The 24,897-nt window shown below is 42.6% G+C and overlaps 3 protein-coding genes across 4 annotated transcripts in view; 2 read left to right on the top strand and 1 right to left on the bottom strand.

Annotated features, from left to right (window-relative positions):
* The window catches only part of HOMER2 (homer scaffold protein 2), a 112,679-nt gene extending 107,549 nt beyond the window's left edge, over positions 1-5,130 (top strand). Inside the window, exon 11 of the mRNA XM_067030001.1 lies at positions 4,238-5,130. The gene's annotated coding sequence lies outside the window, so the exon portion shown is untranslated. The remainder of the gene's footprint in view (positions 1-4,237) is intronic.
* The window catches only part of FSD2 (fibronectin type III and SPRY domain containing 2), a 69,580-nt gene that overhangs the window by 4,251 nt on the left and 40,432 nt on the right, over positions 1-24,897 (top strand). The window lies entirely within an intron of this gene.
* WHAMM (WASP homolog associated with actin, golgi membranes and microtubules) overlaps positions 323-24,897 on the bottom strand; it is a 71,047-nt gene continuing 46,472 nt past the window's right edge. The window contains exons 3-12 of the mRNA XM_059057290.2: positions 21,084-22,016; positions 18,120-18,293; positions 15,627-15,777; positions 12,216-12,385; positions 10,845-11,007; positions 8,279-8,466; positions 7,019-7,105; positions 6,688-6,783; positions 4,011-4,485; positions 323-2,184 (exon numbers count right to left, since the gene is read on the bottom strand). Of these exons, the coding sequence (XP_058913273.1) occupies positions 1,886-2,184; positions 4,011-4,485; positions 6,688-6,783; positions 7,019-7,105; positions 8,279-8,466; positions 10,845-11,007; positions 12,216-12,385; positions 15,627-15,777; positions 18,120-18,293; positions 21,084-21,683 (2,403 nt within the window). The 5' untranslated portion in view covers positions 21,684-22,016 and the 3' untranslated portion in view covers positions 323-1,885. The remainder of the gene's footprint in view (positions 2,185-4,010; positions 4,486-6,687; positions 6,784-7,018; positions 7,106-8,278; positions 8,467-10,844; positions 11,008-12,215; positions 12,386-15,626; positions 15,778-18,119; positions 18,294-21,083; positions 22,017-24,897) is intronic.

Raw genomic sequence — 24,897 nt, 5'->3', positions numbered from 1 at the left:
TAGAAAGCAAATTCTGAGAATTATCCAAGTCTGAGTAAGCTCACTGGTGTCTCAAAATACTGAAATTACAAGAATTAAAATAAAAATACCAAATTGCATAATAAGCATAAGAAAGTCCAGCAAAGCTCTGATGTTGCCATTTTTAAAAATACCAGATTCTTTCTAGAGAAACTTTTTGTGCGGAGCTTGGCCTGTCTATGGTAGAGAAAGAGGCCTGGGAGGCTGCCACTTGGCCTGCCACTGGGATTTGCGACTGAGGCCCGGCAAGTAGGCAGCAGGGACTGTCCCCCGTGCTGCAGCACCCCACCCCCCCGCCCCACTCACACACCGGGAACCTGCAAAAAGGGAAAAGGAACGGTGGGAACAGAGGCCAATGCCTGGTCAGGGCACCAAGGCCTGGGCCCCGAGAGCAGAGTGAGGCACCTCCGTGTACAGGAGCTGGATCTGGGTCTGCATCACTTCAGGTCAGGGAAAGTAGGACACCTGACGGACCCACGGGTGACCTAGCAGTGGCCACGCTGAAGGATCTCCAGCCATGCACGGAGGTCCAGGCTGCAGCTGCTGAAGGACCCAGACCCCTCCCAGCTATGCCAGCTGAGTCCCCTCGGAGTTGGCTAAGAAGAGACTCTAAGTAGGAAGGGTTTTGGTCTATAACAACTTTACTTTGGAAAAGGAGGGTTGATTCATCTTGTTCTCTGGAAACCCAGGATTGCCATGGCAGGAGTGAGGGTGATGACATTAGTGGGGATGCTTGGGACAATTTGAGAAATGAGGAGACTGCCTTGTATGGGTCTCTTCTCCTTTTCTAATTTTAACACAAAGCAAGGAGAAATGATTCCAGCATGAGTGCCTGAGGGGAACAACACTCTTCCCCCACCCTTAGTATTGGCTTAAATAAATGTTTAACGTTTTGGGGATTTTGTTGTTGTTGTTGTTGTTGTTGTTGGTTTTGGCTGAGTTGGGTCTTTGTTGCTGTGCGCGGGCTTTCTCTAGTTGTGGCGAGCGGGGGCTACTCTTCGTTGCGGTGCGCGGGCTTCTCACTGCAGTGGCTTGTCTTGTTGCAGAGCACGGGCTCTAGGCATGCGGGCTTCGGTAGTTGCAGCTCATGGGCTCAGTAATTGCGGCATGCAGGCCCTAGAGTGCACGGCTTCGGTAGCTGTGGCTCGTGGGCTCTAGAGCGCAGGCTCAGTAGTTGTGGCGCACGGGCTTAGTTGCTCTGCGGCATGTGGGATCTTCCTGGACCAGGGCTCGAACCCGTGTCCCCTGCGTTGGCAGGTGGGTTCTTAACTGCTGTGCCACCAGGGAAGTCCCGTTTAATGTTTTTAATAAGATTTCAGCTAAACCCAGCCACAGGAGGGATGGCTGTGTTAAGATATTACGTTTCACTTCCTCATGAGTGACACTGATGCATTATAAATAGTTCTTTATTATGAGTTTATATACTGCCTGATACATGAAATACATTTCCTTTAAAATATTTAAAATTCCTGCTTATAAGCAACTTATTCGGATTATTGTTAAAATAATGTTCACATTCAAACCTTTCAATCCTAGGAAACCACTACACACACTCGGGAGGAACGGTCAGTAGTGCCATTTACCAGAGCAGTGTAAACGTTTTTCAGAATAAGGGAATGATTCTAGATTATCCGTGGTGAACAATAACTACTGTTTTCTTATGCCAGCGGTGCTCATCGTGCGTTCTTGGATGCGTGAAAGGCAACACGTCTCTCCTTCCTTCCCTGACTTTAAGAGCTGCAGTGTTAAATAAAGCTGCAACGTCACACACCCAGCCCTGCTGATCTTTCGGGGTGTTATGTGGCCCGTCTGCCAGCACCCCATTCACATGCTTTTCCAGAACGAGCCTTGGGCCTCGGAGAAGAGGCTAACGGTCCCACTCGCCAGGGTTCTGCTCAGCACGATCGTCCTCCTCCTCCGAGTCAGCAGATACTCTCTTAATTCTCTGGAGCGCCGCCTTGATGCTCCTCTCCAGGTCGCTGGTGGGTTTATTGCTGGGGCTCGGGCCAAGGTCAGGGTGAACTTTCTTCAGTTTGACCCCTTGCCTTATGGCAGCCAGAATGTGCTCATTGACTGAGGCACGGGGAGGGGAAAAAGTGGGCGCTTGCACCTTCTGGAGAGGGGCCCTGTCATGCCTTAAGGAGGCCAGCACTTCGTCCATCGACCCTGAAATTGAGTAAACAGAGCAAGGAGTCACAAAATCATACTCTTTCTCCCTGAGATGCCGAGACATTTCTGTACTCGTTAACAGGGTTACATCACCCATCAGTTAATGCCATGATGTAAACAAATAATCATCATTCCATTAAACAAATGCTTTGATTATCTGCTAGAGAGGTCGACCATCAGCTCCCTTTCTGAATCCAGGATAGTCTAATTGCTAATATTTTACCTTGATCACTTATTTTCCAGTACTTCTTCAAATCCATAGCAACTCCCAGGCACAGTCAAAAGTCAACACACCTTCTGTTAGGGTGGCTGTTTCTCAAGAGACAGGTGTTATCATCCTTTTGTGTAACCCTGAAGATAGTTATGAATCCCTGGGCTGTTCAGTAATCCGACTCAATGTGCATTGACAACTCTAAAAATTGTATCTCCTCCATTTCCCTTCCCACTTAAAAATTTTTTTTTAATGTACCCCACTGTATTTCTCCAAGTTCAGTCTTGGATATTAGTCAGTGATGACTCGTTCTGTGATAATGAAGCGAGTAGGTTTCCACACATGAAAAGGCTTAAAGCAAAACTCAGTAGCTCAATGAACCCAGAGTGGGTAGCACTGGCACATTTCTCTGTATATAGTGTGTTTAATTCCACCTACATTACCCTGACGTAACTTACGTGCTCTACTTTTGAGGGTGTGAAATGCTGTCAAAACACAGATTAGATCAGAGTTTCAAGGCCTTGGTGAAGAGAAGCTATTTTTCACTCTGGCACCTTGAGACCCCTGCGGGGGTAAAATATTTTACCACCTGCTGGAGACTGTAGCCACTCATCTAGGGATCTTCCATGTGAGACTTCAAGGTGAATAGTCATTTCTAGTTCAGAATTGAAAGGCCATGCCGTGGCTAACAAAACGCTTTGGATTTTAACCTATAACTTGTTATTACGTTTCCCTTCTAGGAGTAATAAGACAAAGTTTCACCATCGAGGGCATTTTATTATTCTTTCCAGTGAACTGAGGCAGTGTGTGTGAGCTGATCAGGGCTTCCCACACTGTGTGGGCTACACCAGGCCGGGAACAGGGCGCCCCCGCCCAAAGCCCTGCCACGTGCCATCTCTCGTCTAGGCCCAGGCACGTGAGCTCTCGCTTTCATTTACATGATGTTGCCACAGACCCCATGGAAATGGGCCTCCGGTCTCTACCTAAGAGTGTGCACATTTTCATTTGTACCTGCCTCCAGGTGCAAAGAAACCTTGAACTCAGAATAACCAGAATACGCATTAACCGGAACCACAGTTTGGAACTGTTCTGTTTGTATAGTTCACATCACCTATCACAGTCCCCTCGTATGTTCTAGGCAGAGGTACTCAGGTATAATCTTTAAAACAAGTGTACACAGCATTTCGATAGAATTTAAACACAGACACAAATAAACTCCAGAGCAGCGGGATCCGAGTCTGGGCAGATTTCAGCCTGTCTCCTCCATAGTCAATGTCTAAATCATAATTAGAATAATGACTAGAACTATAGCCCTCATTAGACAGAGAAATATTCAAGTGTACTCAGCGTGCTATACTTGCAAATTCAAAAGAGTGGTCTACTATTTTTTTGACCGCTTCATTTCAGAAAGATTTCCCACAGCATTTATCAACCTCAGATTTAGGCTATGCTAACTTTGCAATAAAAGAGAGATAAGGCAAAAAATACTGAAATATTTTAAGATTGTAGAGAGTTCTAAAAAAGATTTTGATTTGAAGATGAAGGCTCCTAAAGCTAGAACGCTCCAACCACCTAGACACCCCTGGTGAGCACGGGCACTTCGGCAGCTTACCTGGACAGCTAAAATGGTCTGAGGAACCACACGGGCTCTCAGCGGGCGATTCACACACTAGAGGAAGCGGCTGATCATCTTTTGCTGAAGTCCTGAAGTGTAAATTCCGATGATTTGCGGATTGAGAAGAAAAGGGCGGAGCAGGGAGGGGCAGCGGCGGTGGTGGTGGTGGTGGTGGTGGTGGTGGTGGAGGTGGTGGCAGTGACAGCTCCTCACTTGATTTGCAGTGTGTCTGGGCACCAACTGGAACAAAAGTCTGAACAGGGATGTTTCTAGCACAGTCTTCATGCTCAGGGGTTATCACGTGACTAACTTCAGATAAGGGAGCGCTTCTGGTTTTCCTAGAGGACGGATGATGGATCACCGCTGTCATCTGAGGAGTTGGCGGGGATGTCTGCCGGGGAAGTCCACTCGGCAGGTGTGGAGCCACAGGTTGTGAGCGAGAGCTCTTTAAGACAGAGCGACCTGGACATCTCTGAAAATGAAAAACTGTTGTGAGAAACTTGCTACAAACACAAACCGTCAAAATGCTGAAGCTTTCTGTAAGTGAACACAGAAGCATTTCTGTGCGTGGATTATTTTAATTCACAAAGTGGCTCCTTCTCACTTTGTACAGCCACCCTTGCTACTAAATCTATATATTAAGGAATAAGCATTTATATCCTTTCATAGAATACTTTCTCTGTAATAAAGATATGAAAGGATATATACAGGTGAAAACATTCACCATATTTTTAGTATGAAAAATCAGAAACAGTATCAACGATAGGTGAAAAAATTATGGTGCATTTAAAGTATTAGGCAGCCATGAAAAATCATAAGTAGTGCAAAGTCTGAAACATCCTTAAAAAATACAGATAATCTGGTGTTAAATGTATAACCAGGTAAAAAACAGGGGTATGAAAAATACCAGCAGGGCGGACCTCAAAGTGACAGTTAAAACAGGAATTATGAATGTTTCTCTAATTTTTTTGTTTAGAGTAAATTTTATAATTTAAAAATGTGAATTAAAGTTCTGATTAATGTATATATGTGGAATCTAGACAAATGGTATAGTTGACTTTATTTGCAAAGCAGAAATAGAGACACAGACAAAGCAGAAATAGAGAACAAATGTATGGATACCAAAGGGGAAAGGGGTGGGGTGGGAGGAATTGGGAGATTGGGACTGACACATATACACTATTGATGCTATGTATAAAATAGACAACTCATGGGAACATACTGTATAGTGCAGGGAACTCTTTAATTCACTGTGGTGACCTAAATGGGAGGGAAATCCAAAAGGGAGGGGATATATGTATATGTATGGCTGATTCATTTTGCTGTGCAGTGGAAGCTAACACAACATTGTAAAGCAACTATACTCCAATAAAAATTAATAAAAAAAATAAAGAAGTTCTGGTCTCGCAGGTATATTTTACTAAAGAAAAACCTAACCTTACAAAGACCTAATCTTGAGGGATGTATACCTCCATGGACCAAAAAAACTGCAACTTTTACCAATTTGAGGTCAACTCATTCCAGTTTGTTGAGAGCTTAGGCAGCCTGATTTCTGTCCCCTTCATACCATCTTCATACTGTCTACATTTGAAAGTTCATCACTGCTCTGACTAGTTCAGGGCTACAGAGCTGGACTTGCATCCCTGGAATCCCTTCCTCCACACTGATCAATACCCTCTGCTGACAGCTGACCAGCAAGTTACTGTCCACCTGGCTCATCTGTAGTCATGTAGCCCCCCGCAATCATGCCCAGGCTCTCACCCAGGACAATCAGACTCTCTGGAGGTGGGGTCTGGGCATGAGTATTCTTCAGAAGCTCCAGAGGTGCTTCTGATGTGCTGCCCGGGTTGGAGAATCTCTGCTGTGGCTCTGACTCTGTATATCCCTGAGCTAAGTTGTGTAATCACCCTGAGCATCAGTTACTCATCTTTCAAGTGGTGATGATATCGCACAAGGTTGTTTTAAGAATTAAGTGAGAATGAATTTAAGTGCCTAGCACATGCCTGGTATACAGCAGTGATCAGAGTAGAAAGCATATCAGGAAACAAGATGAAGTTGTAGGACATGATTGATTCACTCCGGTGGCCCCTATTTTTCTTGTTGGTATCACACAGTGCACCTTCAGTACCTCATCCCAGAATTATGTCTTGGAGTGGGTGGTTTTCTCTTTTGGGTCATTATGAAGGTGTGTGTTGCAGGTGTGTGATGAGAACAGGTTTATGTTTTACATTCAACAAGTTTAATGTTACTTTAAAATAAGTATTTACTTTTTTTTAAAACCTATTTACTTTTAATAGGGTGCAAAATTATATCACAATGTTTCCTTGACCAAATTTTAAAGACTTCTTTACTACAAATGAGGAAACAGCCAGCTGAATCTAAGGGCAATTTTAACTATTTTCAGTTTTCCCTGCCAGCTGACACCATGGTGAGCAGAGTCACACCACCTGGTCAGGGGGGAGAGCAGGAACCTTAGTGTGTGGCAAGGTCAAAAACATCTTGATATTTCTAATATTTTTGTTTTTTTATTTATAGACTACAAATAATGACATTTGGGAAACATTTTATGTCCCAAATTATCTGTTCCTAATACTTTATACTTTTCTCCTAGGATGGGTGATCTTCGTTTATTTCTCCAGACAATGCAGGCGAAGTGATTATTTCTAGAACTCACCTCTTTAAATGCTCTCAATCGTTGGAGTGTCTTTTGGCGTTCTTGGTTCATCCATTCTTTTTTCTTTTGCTCCTCCTCTTTTTTCTGGTCTCTTTTCTGTATTTAAACAAACACATATTTGTAAACTTCTCAGAAGTCCTGAGAAAGAGAGGGACCGTCACCTGACATTATTGCCTCCGCCAGCCCCCACGTCTGCCCCCCATGCTGCAGGGCCAGACTGCGCTGTCCCCTCAGGATCAAGGCTGATGGGGCAGTGGAGCTCCACTTTGCACAAACTTAAGCCCGTGTGTCATGTTACGCAAATATAAAACATTTTTCTTCAACCACTCACCCTCTGAACGCTATGATGCTGATGAAAATATTTTATGGTTTCTTCAGCCTGTTGCAATCTGAGTCGATGATTTTCTTTGCATTGATCCTGGGGGAATAATATAATTTCATAGATCTGTTTTTCACCTGGTTATAGATTGAACGCCACATGGTTTTTATTACCATGGGCTATTGCATGAAAGGTTAAAAGAAAAAAGCACTACATTTGGGCTGCAGTATAAGGCATTTTTTTTTTTTTTTTTTTTTTTTTTTTGTGGTACGCGGGCCTCTCACCGTTGTGGCCTCTCCCGCTGCAGAGCACAGGCTCCGGACGCGCAGGCCCAGCGGCCATGGCTCACGGGCCCAGCCGCTCCGCGGCATGTGGGCTCCTCCCGGACCGGGGCACGAACCCATGTCCCCTGCACCGGCAGGCGGACTCCCAACCACCGCGCCACCAGGGAAGCCCTAAGGCATTTATTAATAGGAGTTATGGTGTGGCTCAGTGCTTCTGCCTTCTCCTCGGTCACGTGATACAGGGCGATGGGCTGCTTACGGGAATCCCTCCTTCCTGGTAGGAGGGCCACGGCTAGGATTTAGAAATGAAAAAGCAAATCCTCCAACCAAGTGGAGATGAGAGGACATACAGGCAGTCCCACATTCTTAAGTGGGATGTGTCCTAAGGATATGTTTCAATGCAATTATTTTAACACATTTCCCCATAATGTTCTAAGTAATATCTCCAAATATACCTAAATAACACATCTAACCTACAATACCTGAAAAATTATATTAAAAACTACATCTCAATTATGCATAGCCATTCTTAGTATGTTACCTTTTTATGTAATCATGGAGTGTTTAAAAATTAAGAAAAAAATCACTCACCACATATTAAGGATTGAAATGAGCTGAATATTATCTGACTGATATTTTATAATCAACAATTCACAATAAAATTAATTTTAGCATTTATTATAGCTGATGAGAAGTTTCTACCTATTGTGGTTTTTAAAATACCTGTGTAAGTAATAGGTGTTCAATAAATAGTTGTTGAAAGACTTAATTAAAATCTAAAGATGATGGCAAATGCTTAAATCCAAAAGGAAAAAGAATCTTTTTAAGAAAAACATTTTAAATGTATTTTAATTGTAGCCGCTGATAGCTACATACACACACACAAAATTAATCATTGATAAAGGCCTTATTTTCAATACCTCTTTATCTTTCATGAAAGAAACCCCCAGAAGGGGTAAGAAAAGAAGGCTGCCCTGGGTGCTCCTACCTTTCTGTTCCTGAGACGGGCTCTTCTGGCACAGATCCTGCCCCGTTTAGATTCCAGCTGCTGGCACTGCCGGATGAGTTCCTTCACCTCCAAGTTTTTATCATCCTGCAGCCCCATTACACGATCTATGACTTTAAGTTCCTCTGGATTTTCACACGGATCGTAATAGATAACTTCATCCTGTTTATCTAGAAACATATTAATGATTTTTTTAAAATGTCTTATTATTAAAAATAATGCAGACTTTTTTAATGTAAGGAAAGTTAAATATCCTTGTAATTATGATTAACATGTATATATGTCTGTGTACACACATAAACACACACACAACTTATACAGCTACACATATCAATAAACAGAATTCTTAGAGAAACTTTTCCATGTGATGGAAATATAATTTTAATGGCAACACAGTATTCTCAAATTTAAGCACTCTCTGTTTTTAGAATGTTCCAATGTTCTATTATTATCAATTTCACTGTGATGAACATCTGAATATAAATCTTTGTGTACATTTTTTATTACTTCCTTAGCAGATGAATATTTAAGGCTCTTGATGATGACTCTTATCAAATCACCCTCCTCCAGAAAGGCAACTTACATTCTACCAGCAGTATATCATTAAGGTACCTTAATGATATTTAATCTTAATTACATATTGATTTTTTAAAAGTACAGGCTAACTGTAACAAATTCAAGCCCTACTGAAGTACACAAAATAAAAAGTGAAATTTTCCTCTTCCTTCACCAACTCTTTGGCATCTTATTCCTGGAGGAAAACATGAACAGTTTGGCATGCATCCTTCCAGATTAACTTTTTTCTAATAGAAGTTTTTCCTAAATATGTAAAATGCTTATAACATGAAGCTACTGTAAAGTTTTTTGAATACATAGGATTAAATTAAATGTTCAGGATCTATATGAAGAAAATAAACTTGGAGGAACTTTAGGGAAAAAAAAGACTTAAGTAAATGGAGAGACATACCATGTTCTTGGATGGGAAGATTCAAAATTGAAAAGACGACAATTCTCCCCAAATTATCTCTAATGTTAAGTGCAATCCCAATAAAAATTCCGAGTTTTTTTGGGTTTTTTGTTTTGAACTTGCCAAAATGATTCTAAAGTTCATCTGGAAGAATAAAGGAGTGAGAAAAGTCAGAAAATTTTTGGAAAAGTAGAGTAATGAGGGAAGTACTTGCTTTACCTGATACTAAAATGTACCTCCAAGGTACAATAGGAACAGCATGGTACTGGCACCAGAAGCCACTCACAAATCAGTGAAAGAAAATAACAATTCATAAATAGATCAAAACAAATATGATAATTCTGGATATGAGACAGGTAAAAGTCAAAGCAACAGGGGAAAATGTTTTTAAAAACTAGTGATTGGGACTGCTAACAATTTGGGGTAAAAAGTTAGATTCCTACCCCACATTAAAATAAATTTCACCTGGATTAAAGAGCCAAATGTTTTTAAAAACAAAATCATAAGAATACTGAAACAAAACATAAGTAAATACTGATGTAATTTTGGGATAAGGAGGTATAACACCAAAACAGAAGACTGATAGAGGTGACTTCATAAAAATTAAATATTCCTACAAGGCAAGAAAAAGCAAATGACAGAGAAATTATTTGCAACATATGACAGATAATAGAATAACATCTCTAATATAGAAAGGGAATGTTCCAAAGAAAAATGGGCAAAGGCCATGAACAGGCCATGAATAAAAGAAATACAAATGGCCAGTAAACATACAAAATTGCGTTCAACATCACTTGTGATTAAATATATGAAAATTAGAAGATGCCATTTTTTGCTCTCAAGTAGGTGAGAATTTAAATGAATAAGTATGGGGTAACAGCTATTTTCATAATCAGCTGATGGGAGCATCATTTTGTACAACCTATCTAGAGGGCCATTATGTAGAATGAAATTTAGAAATTTAGAAAATAATAAGAGGTGCAGAAAAATGCATATCAAATGTTTCTTGTAGTGTTTAACAAGTATGTGTCAAAATGTAAAATATGCATTGTCCTTGACCTGATTCCATCTTTGGAAATTTATTCCAAGGAAATAATCTGTCGTATACAGAAAGACATGTGTAAAGGAAAGTTCTTCACTACAATGCTGTTCACAACAGTGAAAAACTGGAAATCCCGGCATGTCTATACAATGGAATACTATGCAGCCATTAAACTTTTTGATGGTTTTATTACTTACTGAAATGGAAGAATGATTATGTATTAAGTGAAAAAGAGGTTACTGAACAGGATACATAGTTTTGGTTTAAGAAATTGAAAGATATTTATAAACATCAGCATACAAAAAAAGGCTACAGAGCCTAAGTATCTCTAAATGATTTAACTGGGGTAATAATAGTTTCCCTTTGTCTTGCTGTGTGTTTAACAATGAATATATTATTTGAATAATAAAGTACTAAAGGGAAACTTTGTTAGAAAATTTCAGATATATTAGACAATATACAAGAAATAATTGATAACATGATCTGTATTTCCTTGAATGTGTAATTTAAACATATATACATTTAAATATATATTTTACCTTTTATAAGTCTTTTAATAGAGTCCAACTGTGTAACAAGCAGTACTTCTTCATATTTTAATATCTCAAATTTAACCTCGTATAGTTCTAACTGAACTTCATAATATTGTATTTCTAATTTGTCTACATTTATTTTTTTTTCTTGTTCTGGAAGATCTTCCATCTTGTTTTCATGAAAAAAATAAGAGCAAGTTAAAATAATTAGTACATTAAAGGCAAACTTTACAAGCATTCAAGTTATTTTCTATTCCTTGCTCAATATCAAATATTAAAAAAGCAAATAGAGAAGAAACACTTTTCCATTTCATTTAATGGGATAAAAATGCCTTCTTCAATGTTTGTCACAAATACTTTATCTCATCCCTGAAACATATGAAAACATTTAGGTTTTGAGAAAAATAAATGGCAATGAGGTATTTACAAATGTTTTCTGCTTTAAAGTCATAATGTTACAGGAAGAAAGTTAAGTGACTACACTTCTAGGATGAAGCATCTCTTTGATTATTCTAAAATTGTGCTGAAAACACAGCTTGATTGATTTTAAAGTACTGAGTACTTGATTGGTTTTAAAGTACTACACCAGTACTGAGCTTGATGTTATCATCAAGTGAATCCTACAATATAATATTTCACAAACAGGGACTTCCCTGGTGGTGCAGTGGTTAAGAATACGCCTGCCAGTGCAGGGGACACAGGTTCGAGCCCTGGTACAGGAAGATCCCACATGCCACAGAGCAACTAAGCCCATGCACCACAACTACTGAGCCTGTGCTCTAGAGCCTGTGAGCCACAGCTACTAAGCCCACGTGCCTAGAGCCTGTGCTCCACAACAAGAGAAGCCACCGCAATGAGAAGCCCGCACACCGCGAGGAACAGTAGCCCCCACTCGCCACCACTTGAAAAAGAAGACCCAACAAAGCCAAACACAAATAAATAAATAAATAATTTTTTAAAAATAATATTTCACAAACATTTTGACCAAAGGGAAACTTCCTGGCCAACCTTCCACAGTCTGCAAATTCTTATCTACTGGAAGATGGTGTTGGAATAAGTGAAGAAAGGAAGCTCTTTCACAATGCCTGGAAAGAAAGATTTTACCTAAAATAAAAGTTTGTTTTGGGGGGTTTTTTTGTTTTTTGCGGTACGCGGGCCTCCCACTGCTGCGGCTTCTCCGTTGCGGAGCACAGGCTCTGGACGCGCAGGCCCAGTGGCCATGGCTCACGGGCCCAGCCGCTCCGTGGCACGTGGGATCCTCCCGGACCGGGACACGAACCCGTGTCCCCTGCATCGGCAGGCGGACCCTCAACCACTGCGCCACCATGGAAGCCCAAAGTGTATTTTTTTAAACAGTTTCACTTATCTTTGTCTCACCTTTCCCTGAATTTCAGCTCTTTTGTGATTTAAACACAACTCTTTGGCTCTCATGAGTTGCAGAGTCTCCCGAGCTAACATCAGCTTGAGTTTTTCTAACCTGGGAGTTGCTGTGGCCCAGGCAGCCTGGCCAAATCTCTTCTCATCCTGTGCCATTTGTTTCTGCATTCCTGTTGTATTGTAATTAATAAAACATAATTACAACTCATTAAAAACAGAAAAAATTATCCTGAACTAATTATTTGTTTATTGCTTCCCATGTTACCTGCAAAACATCGCTTTTTTTTTTTTTTTTTTTTTGCGTTATGCAGGCCTCTCACTGTTGCGGCCTCTTTCGCCGCGGAGCACAGGCTCCGGACGCGCAGGCTCAGCGTCCATGGCTCACAGGCCTAGCAGCTCCACGGCATGTGGGATCTTCCCGGACCGGGGCACGAACCCGTGTCCCCTGCATCGGCAGGCGGACTCTCAACCACTGCGCCACCAGGGAAGCCCAACATCCCTTTTAAAAGAAAAATTCTTGTATTTTAGTGACTTTTTATTGTCACAAAAATAATACATGGTTATTGGTATAAAATTTTAGATAACTTCATTTAAAAAAAGAAAATAATAAATCATGAATCTCACTAACTTAAAGCAATTGCTTCTTACATTTTGGTGCATATACTTCTAGACTATTTCTATGTTTAGCTAGACAGACAGGAAGATATAGTTTGACCAAAACAAACAAACAAAAAACCCCCCACAGGATCATCATTCTGCTTTCTATCTTTTTTATTTCACTTAATATATCAGGGAACTCTTGCTATTCATAAAAATAGTTATAGAGAATCATGCCTACTGCTACACGGCGTTCCATTTTATAAATATGCTAGAGTTTAACAAACTGACAGACAATAAGTTGTTGCTATTTGGGGCTACTATCAACAATGATTTAAGATAAAAGTCCTTCACCCAGCCCACAAGATCATATGGTCTCATCCCTGCCTGTCTTGCTGGCATTCTCTCATACCACATTCTCCATTCAGGCATACCTCAGAGATAATGCAGGTTCAGTTCCAGACCACCACAATGAAGCGAATATCACAATAAAGTGAATCACATGAATTTTTTGGTTTCCCATTGCATATAAAAGTTATGTTTACACTGTACTGTGGTTTATTAAGTGTACAGTAGCATTATGTCTAAAAAAATAATGTATATTTGAGGCAGGAGATAGATGGGCCCCAGGCTAAACAGTTTCTCCCCTGTGGACAGAAACTCTGTAATAGCAGAAACTCCATAAAAGCAGGATAATGGGGACTTCCCTGGTGGCACAGCGGTTAAGAATCCACCTGCCAATGCAGGGCACACTGGTTCGATCCCTGGTCCGGGAAGATCCCACATGCCACAGAGCAACTAAGCCCGTGCACCACAACTAAGAGTAGCCCCCGTTCGCTGCAACTAGAGAAAGCCCGTGCATACCAACAAAGGCCCAACACAGCCAAAAATAAAAAAAAATTTTAAAAAAGCAGGATAATGGAGGAGGCTGGGCCCTGCCCAGATAAGAGACAAAAGACCACATATTACTCATTCTCGAAGTCAAGGAGAACTTCCTGACTACACATGCACAGAAAGCCTCCTTGGAGGTCAAAAAGGGAGGGGCAGGGCTTCCCTGGTGGCACAGTGGTTGAGAGTCCACCTGCCGATGCAGGGGACACGGGTTCGTGCCCCGGTCCGGGAAGATCCCACATGCTGCGGAGCGGCTGGGCCCGTGAGCCATGGCCGCTGAGCCTGCACGTCCAGAGCCTGTGCTCCACAACGGGAGAGGCCACAACAGTGAGAGGCCCACATACCGCAAAAAAAAAAAAAAAAGGGAGGGGGTGCCACCTCATAGTAAGTGAATGTCAACCTACCCTAGGCCTCTAGAATCCATCTTGGCTAAGAGATGCGCACACACATGGGAGGATCCTGAGATAAACCAAATACGGACTCAGAACCAGGCAAAGCAAGATGATTGGTCAAAGGAAACCCAAAAGAAATGCCCCATAAAAGTGATTCAGACTACCACGAGGGCACGACTCTCTCTGAGCCCACCCGTGTGTCTATCCACAGTCACTGTCCTCTTTTTCCTCCTAATAAACACTTGTACTTGCTTTACTACTTTCTGTCTCTATGTGGAAATTCATTTCTACACAGCTGACAGGCCAGGGCCTTGTCACTGGCCACTGGTCCCTGGTGGTCTTGTGGCTAGGATTCAGCGTCCTCACTGCCACAGCCTGATCTCAATCTCCGGCCGGGGAACCAAAATCCTGCTTCAAGCTGCTGCAGGCTGAGGCCATCCGAGATCACATACATACCTTAATTTTAAAATACTTTATTACTAAAAAATGCTAACCATCATCTAAGCCTTCAGTGAGTTGTAATCTTTTTGGAATAATAACATCAAAGATCACTAATCACAGATCACCATAAAAAATATAATAATAGGGGGCTTCCCTGGTGGCGCAGTGGTTGAGAATCCACCTGCCGATGCAGGGGACACGGGTTCGTGCCCCGATCCGGGAAGTTCCCACATGCCATGGAGCAGCTGGGCCCGTGAGCCATGGCCGCTGAGCCTGCGCGTCCGGAGCCTGTGCTCCGCAACGGGAGAGGCCACAACAGTGAGAGGCCCGCGTACCACACACACACACACACACACACACACACACATATATATATATATATATATATATAATGAAAAAGTTTGAAATATTAGGAGAATTACCACAACATGACAGAGACATGAAGTGAGCAATTGCTGTTGGGAAAACAGCACTTGCTATTTTACAATAGACTTGCTCAATGCAGGACTGTCACAGACCTTCAATCTGTACAAAACATAATATCTGTGAAGTGCAGTAAAGTGCAGTGCAGTGAAATGAGCTATGACATGAGGTGTGCCTGGACTGTGCTCCAGCCCATGGCTTCCTCATACTTGGCATACTTCCCAAGTTCCTCAGACTTGTCAAGCTCCCAAAAACCAGAGGGCCTTTGCAAATGCTACTCCTGCCTGGAACACTCTTCCCTCACTTTTTTGCTTTCTCCACTTGCATTTACCCTTCAGATATCAGGGCAAGTGCCACTTCTCAAAGGCCTTAATTGGCCACTCTGATTGGGCCTAATTTCTCTTTCCTAAGCTCTCAGAGTCCCATGTTTCTCTTCTTCATGTGGCTTGTTGCCACTGCCATTTTCCATGTGTTTGAATGAATATATAATTAATATAATTAAGATTTCTCTCCCTTCACCTGACTGCACAGTGGCTGTTTATGCTTATCCTTATATTGAATCCCCAGTACCTAAAAAATACAGAACCTGGTGCTTAAGAGGTACTCAAATGTTTTCCAAATAAAATGAAAATTACATGTATCTTAGTATAGCATTTTAAATTATTACCTGCTAATGCTTCTACTGTTTTTTCAAAATAATTCACTGTAATATCTTGAATCGAGACTATAGCTTCTTCAGCCCGTCTGGTCCATTCTTGGGCTTCCTTCTGCAGGGCAACTATCCTTTTAGGACCCAGACCATCCTCATCCAAGGACTTCTATAGAAAGAAGGGAAAGTTGTATTAGTAAAAGAGAATAGTAATGTAGAGCCATTAGGAAATCAAAAGGAAATTGGTCACATGGATTATTTCAGCTACTTTTATTACTACTACATAGTCAATTAAATTTCATTCATTCATTCATCAGTTCCTTACTGAGTATGAATAATGCTCTAAGTGGTGCATCCTTTGGATGACAAAGGGATACTCTGGAGTATAAAGGAAAAAAAACCTACTTCTACTTTGTATTACTTGAATAACTTTTTCTAGAAGGGAATGCTGTCAAGTTATGTTTCTCAATTAATAATAATAATACACTATTGTTTGAATGAGATCTGTATTGTTAAGCACTCAGCAAAGAGCCTGGTACATGACACTCAAGTGTTAGCTGTTGCTGTGGTTCCTTTTAGGGACATGGCAGGAAGCTTTTCTATAGTGAGATTATTTTCTGAAGGGCAAAAGTAATACAATAACCTAAAACATGAATGATTGTGACATATACTATGTCATCTAGTATCCAATTCTTCTACCAAGCATGATTTAGTGACATAAGAAATATACCCAGGTTAGCCATCAGGGAAATGTAAATTAAAACCACAATGAGCTACCACTTCACATCTACTAGGATGGCTATAATCAAAAAGACAGACAATAACAAGTGTTGATAATGATGTGGTCAAATCGGAACCCTCATTTACTGCTGGTAGGAGTGTAAAATGGTGCATTTATGGAAAATAGTCTGTCAGTTCTTCAAAAGGTTAAACAGAGTTACTGTAGGTTCCAGCATATCCATATATCCAAGAAAAATGAATACATATGTCCACATAGAAACTTGTACACAAATATTCATAGCAACATTCATAATAGCCCCAAAGTGGAAAGTTACAAATGTCCATGAATCGCTAAATGGATACGTAAATGTGCTATGTGCATATAATGAACATTATTTGGCAATGAAAAAAATGAAGTTCTAATACACACTACAACATGGATGGAACTTGAAAACCTGATGCTACATGAAAGGAGCCAGACACAAATCATTCCATATGATGTGAAATGTCAAGAACAGGGAGATCTAGAGGCAGAAAGCAGATGGGTGGATGCTTGGAGTTGGGGGGGAATGGGGAATGCATATGGGGTTTCTTTTCAGGGAGATGAAAGTATTCTTGAATTAGACAGTGCTGGTGGTTGCAAAACTCTGAATATACTAAAAACCACTGCACTGTACACTTTAAATAGGTGAATTATATCTCAGTACAGCTGTTATTTAGAGAAAGAAAAAATATACACAGGAAGTAAAGACAATCCAAATAATAGATTTGCAAAATAATGAACAGAACAACTTTCTCCACAGGTTAGGCTGGTATGAGTTTCATCTAAACATGATACCATTTTTACGGTAGGCCGGCAGTGGCCATGAGTGCATGTGTGGAAGGATGGCCCAGTGCAGGGGGCAGAGATCAAGCGATCTCTCTGTCGTCTTCTGATTCCAGCTGGTTTAGAACCAGAGAAAGCTATTGAACCTCCCCACCCACCTTGGTTCCAGATTCATTATAACACCGGAATGATAATGCTTATTCTAACTAGTGTTCCATGGCTCAATGAAATAAGAGCAATGACAGAATTTACTAAAGTTTAATTTACTGAATTACAATCCAGGGCCTTGCTATTTAAATTTTCATCCTATTTCTCAGAAGTCTGCATGTGTCCTTAGAGATTGAAAATAAGCTAAAGTAAATAAGCAACACATCAAAAACAAGTCATCACTTCCCTGGTGGCACAGTGGTTAAGAATCCACCTGCCAAGTGCAGGGGACACAGGTTCAATCCCTGGTCTGGGAAGATCCCACATGCCACGGAGCAACTAAGCCCGTGCGCCACAACTACTGAGCCTGTGCTCTAGAGCTCATGAGCCACAACTACTGAGCCCATGAGCCACAACTACTGAAGGCCGCGTGCCTAGAGCCAGTGCTCTGCAACAAGAGAAGCCATCGCAATGAGAAGCCCGCACACCGCAACGAAGAGTAGCCCCCACTTGCTGCAACTACAGAAAGCCTGCATGCAGCAATGAAGAGCCAATGCAGCCAAAAAATTAAAATTAAAAAAAGAAGTCATTAGCAAAGAACGTGTGTAACCCTTGAAAATCTGCAGAAATCTTAATGTATTAAGATGACCAATGTAAAATGCCTTCATCTGAAATCAATTTAAAAAATAATAAATTCAATATATCTAAATATAGGGTAAACCCAAAGTGGAAGCACAGATTGAATCTTAAATGCAACTGAAGAAATAGTATATGATAAAGAATAAATCTCATAAAGTAAAAATATAAAGAAAACGTACCAAAATAGCAAGCTTACATGAAGTCGCAAGTTCTCGCATATCCCTGAATGGCTGCAGTAAATACTGGAAGAACATGGTTGCCGCAGTAACTAATTCCTGGTATGCTTCATCTTCCTCTTGATACACTTTCATTAATGCTACCATGGTGTTGGCTTTTTCATGCCCTTGAAGCACCTAGAAGGCAAAATGTAAATAAAGCTCACGTATGGACAGTATTTATAAGATCATACCAAACCAACAAAGCTAAAGAAACCTGAATGTTCTAAACGTTAATGCATCAATTTAAAATACCGATTGAACATGAAAATGCTATTGTTCTCCAACCAAAATGCCCAGTAAGAATGGTTAAATAAATCATGGTATATCCACAGTACACTATTATTACTATAATCAATCATTCAGCACTGTGCATTTGAAGACTGTTTAGTAACTGGGGACTTTTATAATAATAAATGGGAGGTGGAGGAGGATGCCGAGTTGAAAATTTTATCTCAACTATGTTTTCTTTAAGTACTCAGAGAAAAGGACAGGAAAAAAGCATCAAATAGGGTGTAGACTGAGGATATTTTTCATCACTTCCTGACCATAAAGGTTTTGTGAGGATGTACTCCTTTTTTAAAAGCTCATAAGGACACAGAAATGCCTCCAAGTACTTCTCCAGCATGTCAACTCTCTTAATTCCCCCAGGTTAATATTGCCACCAAACCCCCAGCAGACTCATTTAGCATCACAAATGTGGCTCTAGCCTCTGCAGAGTGCTTCTTCTGGGGCAGGATAGAAAATAAACTGAGCATTTATCATCTAGATAAACTCATTTGGTAAGAAATTACCTTACCCCCCAGGAGAAGAGAAATAAAATCAAGTAATAGTATAGACTTTTTTTTCCCAGTCAATATCCTTAAACTCTTCTACTTCCTTCCCTCCACTTAAGGATAAAGTGATCTATGTTCAGCTGACATTTTATCCAGGTGATAATACTAGGATTAAAAAAAGTTTCCCTGAAAAATATTAAAACACACAAAAAAGTAAACTTAAGACAACTGATACTTTTCAGTCTTACTGCTTAGACTATTCAGAATTCAAACCATTCATCTTCACTTTATATATACTAGCAATATTGGCAACTGGTCTAATTCTAGAATCAATTGCTTTCCTGTTCTAAATATGAGCTGAGTATTAAGATGATCACATACACTACCATGGATGCAGTATATTTTGTATTTAAGCCCTCCCCCACCCACCTGTTCCACGTAAACAGGTGAACCACACAAGTGTCAACAACTAGCCTAACAGTATGAACTATACTAGCGCCATAATACCTCTGAATGAACTTCAACTTGGGTAAAGTATAACTTTTACAACAGTAACATATATGTTAGTTTAAGGAAAAACCACTTCTGTCAGAAACCGGGTGTCTAAAAAATAAAAGTCTGTCTGATTCAAAATGATAAAGTTGGGCTTCCCTGGTGGCGCAGTGGTTAAGAATCTGCCTGCCAATGCAGGGCACACAGATTCGAGCGCTGGTCCTGGAAGATCCCACATACCACGGAGCAACTAAGCCCGTGTGCCACAACTACTGAGCCTGCGCTCTAGAGCCCGCAAGCCACAACTCCTGAAGCCTGGGCCCCTAGAGCCTGTGCTCTGCAACAAGAGAGGCCACTGCAATGAGAAGCCCTCGCATCGCAGCGAAGAACAGCCCCGGCTCGAGGTAACTAGAGAAAGCCCGCGTTTAGCAACAAAGACCCAACGCAGTGAAAAATAAATTTAAAAAAGATAAAGTTGACTGGCCTGAAACTGCCCTGTGGTTTCCTCACATTAAAAGTGAAATTAGGGCTTCCCTGGTGGCGCAGTGGTTGAGAATCCGCCTGCCAATGCAGGGGACACGGGTTCGTGCCCCGGTCGGGGAAGATCCCACATGCCGCGCAGCGGCTAGGCCCGTGAGCCATGGACGCTGAGCCTGCGCGTCCGGAGCCTGTGCTCCGCAACGGGAGAGGCTACAACAGTGAGAGGCCCGTGTACCGCAAAAAAAAAAAAAAGTGAAATTAACCCATGAGAAGTGGGTGCATAAAAGGCTCATTCTATATTTAGCTTGAGAGGATATAATTAAGATTTTTAAATGTGGCTGGATTGTTCTCTTACACCTCCCCTTCCTCAAATGAAGGCAGAGAAAAATCATTCAGATTAAGTACGGCGTATAATGAGAAAGGGCAAGCAAGAGGCATGTCAGGGTGTGGGATAGAGCACTAAATCTTGACTCAGGAGAGTCAGCTGGTTGTGGATATATGAGCCATATTTTTCTCTTAAACCCTTTTGTGAATTTGTGAATCCCCTTCAGTTCTGTAAGCTCACCACTCAAAAAGTGAATTGTTCCATCTCGCTAATTACCTCTTTCAAGCTTAAGATTGCACTCATGTTGCTGCTGTTCCACACTGATGAAGACAGCTCACATCTGTCGGCTGACCACTTGACCGAGTCTTTATCACCTAAAAAACCTGTGTCCTAGAAGCACCTTCATCCTCTAAAACATTTTGTCTCCATTATCGGTCTTCCCTCATACACAGAACCTGTCACTGTTTATCTTCAGTCTGTGTTGTCATTTCCTGCACGGATGGGATATTTCTAGTTTTGCTTTCAGTATTCTCTGGCACTTCCTGTCACAACAGCCATCTCCACCAGCACTCATAAGGGCCTACCCTGGCTCCTAACAGCGATTAAACTTTGATTTAACTTAATTCTCTCGCTATAGGCCCCAAGGGGATTCCGCGGAATTCCCCTCGCTGCTCCCCGACAGGTGAAGAGCACCTGCGAGGCTGCGCGGCCCTTCCGCACATCACGCTGTTAACCTGCTCCTTCCCCGCGCTAGCCTTTGGAAGGACCCCCTCTCGCACTAGTCCCACCCTGAAAAGGGGCCCGAGACTCAACCGAGAGGGAGAAGGACCGGGCGACGGCCCGGCGGGCGCGTACCTGGCGCAGCCGCGCCCCCGCCTCGTCCCGCCGCGCGCGCAGGGCCCGCTCCCGGAACTCGCGCGGGCTCTCGCAGTCGGCCGCGCAGCCCTCGGCCGGGAAGAGCGCATCGCGCACCGCGGCGCCGCCGCAGCCGTCGGCCGCCTGGCCCAGGTAGCGCTCCAGCTGCCGGCACAGCTCCTGCAGCGACGCCTCGCCGGGGTCCATGCGAGCCGGCCATACCAGCGTCCACAGCCCGAGCCCCAGGCCCCAGGCCCCACCGCCGCCCGCGTCCAGCTCCGGCGGCAGCCGCGGGAAGCAGCGCTCCAGCGGCGGCCACAGCGCCGCCAGCTGCTGGTGCGCGCCGCGGAGCCCGGCGGCCGAGAGCAGGCCTGCCCAGCTGGGCGGGGGCGCGGCGGCCTCGGACACCAGCTCGGGCCCGGGCTGGCTCCCCTCGCGCCGCCGCCGCTGCGCCGTGCGGTCGTGACAAGTCACAGCGAACTTGCCCTCCACGTCGTTCCAGGCCACGAGGAAGCGCAGCTGGTGCCGCTCGGGCTCGGCGAAGAGGTCCTCGCGGACCGGCACCCAGCCCTCCAAGCTGTCGGGTTGCTCGTCCTCCATGACCGCCGGCGGTCAGCGCCCGGAGGGCTCGGCTCTCCGGAGCCTGGCCTCCCTGCACCCCCAGCCACTGGACTCTCCGGACCGCGTCATTTTTCGCTGAACTGAAATCGGCGTCAGCAACCCCGCTGCCGCCACCCTCGGCACTTTTGATTCGCTGCCCGCGGCCTGGGAGGCTTCCAGCGCGCTTCCGGGATTGGTTGAGTGATAGAGGGGAGGGTTCGCGACAACCAATGAAAAGGTCAGAAGATCGCAGCTGCGAATCAATCAATGTCGCAACCTCTTCTGGAGCCTGGAATGATCACTCTTGCCTCACCTTTTCCACCTGTGAACACACTGACGTTGAAAAAAGTGTTTGTTAAATGAACGAGTTATTGTCTTAGCCTCCTACACTAAACTGTGAACCTCTTGAGAACGCAAACCCAGCTAGCTGACTTGGTCTTCTATTACCAGGGCCCTAGTGAATACATGGTTCCTGAGCTCAAGAATGATGAGATCAAACATTAAATTAAACTTAATAATTATTTGTTGAGGGCCTCTAAGCGCCAAGCACTGGGTAGAAGCCACAAGTTTATTGGTATCAATTCAACAAGCTTTTATGGAATGTATGCTGTGTGCCTGTTTTGGGAGGCTAGGCGCGGAGGGGGCATACAAAAAACGTACAGTCCCTCCGTCTTCAAAGCATCCCAGCTCCCAACCAACATGTTTAAATACAATCTGTGTTCTAGCACGTTATTTTAGAGATAAGGAAACTGAGATCCAGTAAAGAAACGTTTCTTAAGATACACAGACACTTAGGCAATTCAGACCACCTGGCTATTGACGACCTGTTTACGGAGATCAGGAGATGTAGTTTGCAGGTAGGGATGGAGTGTGGGTTGGAGCTGAACCTGTTCATACAACAGGGTATAAGACAGCACTGGGCTCTACCCAGGAAATGTACAGTGTATACTGAGAAATACAGTACATGTCAGCTCCCGTCCTGTGAGAGCACTGCTAGAGGGATAGTGGGGTTGGAGGACCGAGGGGGAGGAGCGACAAGCCCAGGGAGCGGGGAAGGAGCCCTTCATCAAAACACGGTTTGTGAGGGCTTGATTCAGTAACTAGTGAAAGGGCTTTTGAAGTTTTTGAGCTGAGAACGCCAGGAATCAGATTTGTACTTGCTATTATGCCCAAGGTAAAACAACAACAAGCCCCCTCGCCCCCCCCAAAAGAAAAAGAACAGGGCCAGGCTGAAGCTTTGGTTAGGGGCATCTCCACTCCACCCCCCCAACAAGATAATCCCAAGGCATCTAGTAGCCTCTGTGGAATGTAGCTTGAAGGTCTAAAGGTGCCTCTATCGGAAGGTCCCTCCCTTTAATGTCGAGGAGAGGTGGAGCTATGGGTTCTTGGATTCCCAATAACTACTCTGGCTGTCACCCAGTCTTCTTGGAGAGATAACCTTCTAGCTGAAGTGATTTATTTTTCTTCAAACTATTTTTTAATATATTTTATCTAATATGATTTCTTATAATTCTTTAATAGTCTATTTTAATATCTTTGAATATTCTTTACAGTATGTCTTTACTGGTTTTGTTTTATAATCTTATCATTTCTATTAGTCTTTCTAAATTATTTGCTTTTTCAAAATGAAAATAGCAGGCTTTCTAATTATAAAAGAAATTTTTATTTCTTGTGAAAGGGGAATAAATGTATATATTCTTAGAAAAAGTATGGAAAAGTATACACCAAACCTAATAATTGTTGTTACCAGGATGCATGACTGGTTTACATTCACTTTATGGTTCTTTTGTAGTATTTGCTTTTTTCTAAGCCAAGTATTATATATTATTTTACAATAAAAATAATTTTTAAAAGTAATAAAAGGTATATATAATTATTATAAAATGGACATATCAAAGATATAAAGATGTAAGTAAAATAACTCAAAAAAAGATAAACTGTGCTTTCATTTTGTGTGTGTGTGTATATATGTGTGTGTATATATATATATATATATATAATTATACTGTAATAATATTTTGCATACTCTTTCTACTTACAAATATATTGTGGACATTTTCCACATTAAAAAAATAGGCACTGGGCTTCCCTGGTGGCGCAGTGGTTGAGAATCCGCCTGCCAATACAGGGGGCACGGGTTCCAGCCCTGGGCTGGGAAAACCCCACATGCTGCGGAGCAACTAAGCCCGTGCGCCACAACTACTGAGCCTGCTCTCTAGAGCCCGCGAGCCACAATTACTGAAGCCTGCCTGCTACAACTACTGAAGCCCATGCGTCTAGAGCCCACGCCCTGCAACAAGAGAAGCCACCGCAATGAGAAGCCCGCACACCACAGCAAAGAGTAACCCCCACTCACCACAACTGGAGAAAGCCCGCCCACAGCAACGAAGACCCAACGCAGCCAAAAATAAATAAATAAATAAATTTAAAAAGGTATCTACATCATTATTTTTAATACTTGCCAAAACTGAGTTGACAGTATTGTGATTTATTTAAAGAATTCTAGGGCTTCCCTGGTGGCACAGTGGTTGAGACTCCGCCTGCCGATGCAGGGGACACAGGTTCGTGCCCCTGTCCGGGAAGATCCCACATGCCGCGGATCGGCTGGCCCCGTGAGCCATGGCCGCTGAGCCTGTGTGTCTGGAGTGTGTGCTCTGCAATGGGAGAGGCCACAACAGTGAAAGGCCCACTTACCGCAAAAAAAAAAAAAGAATTCTATATTGGTAGGAATAGATTAATTTCAATTTTCTGCCAATATAGATAATGCTGTGGTGAACATTCTTGTACATATATCTTTGCATAATTTATTCTTTTAAATTGTTTGCTTTTGATATTTTATTTGGCTTCCAATATTTTTATTATATAGATACCTGGCAGTAACAGTATTTTAAAAATGAAATTTTTTTTTTTTTTTTTTTGTGGTACGCGGGCCTCTCTCACTGTTGTGGCCTCTCCCGTTGCGAAGCACAGGCTCCGGATGCACAGGCTCAGCGGCCATGGCTCACGGGCCCAGCTGCTCCGCGGTATGTGGGATCTTCCCGGACCGGGGCACGAACCCGTGTCCCCTGCATCGGCAGGCAGATTCTCAACCACTGCGCCACCAGGGAAGCCCAAAAAATGAAATTTTGATTAAGGTTTCAAAAAGCAATAGATGTAAAATTCTGAGATCAAATCACCACATGCAGACTTTTAAAGGAAATGGTCCAGAACCCAA

The sequence above is a fragment of the Kogia breviceps genome, chromosome 3 (genome assembly GCF_026419965.1).
Source record: "Kogia breviceps isolate mKogBre1 chromosome 3, mKogBre1 haplotype 1, whole genome shotgun sequence".
NCBI classification, from domain to species: domain Eukaryota; kingdom Metazoa; phylum Chordata; class Mammalia; order Artiodactyla; family Physeteridae; genus Kogia; species Kogia breviceps.
The sequence above is the reverse complement of the archived record's forward strand: the minus strand, read 5'-3'. Positions and strand labels throughout refer to the sequence as shown.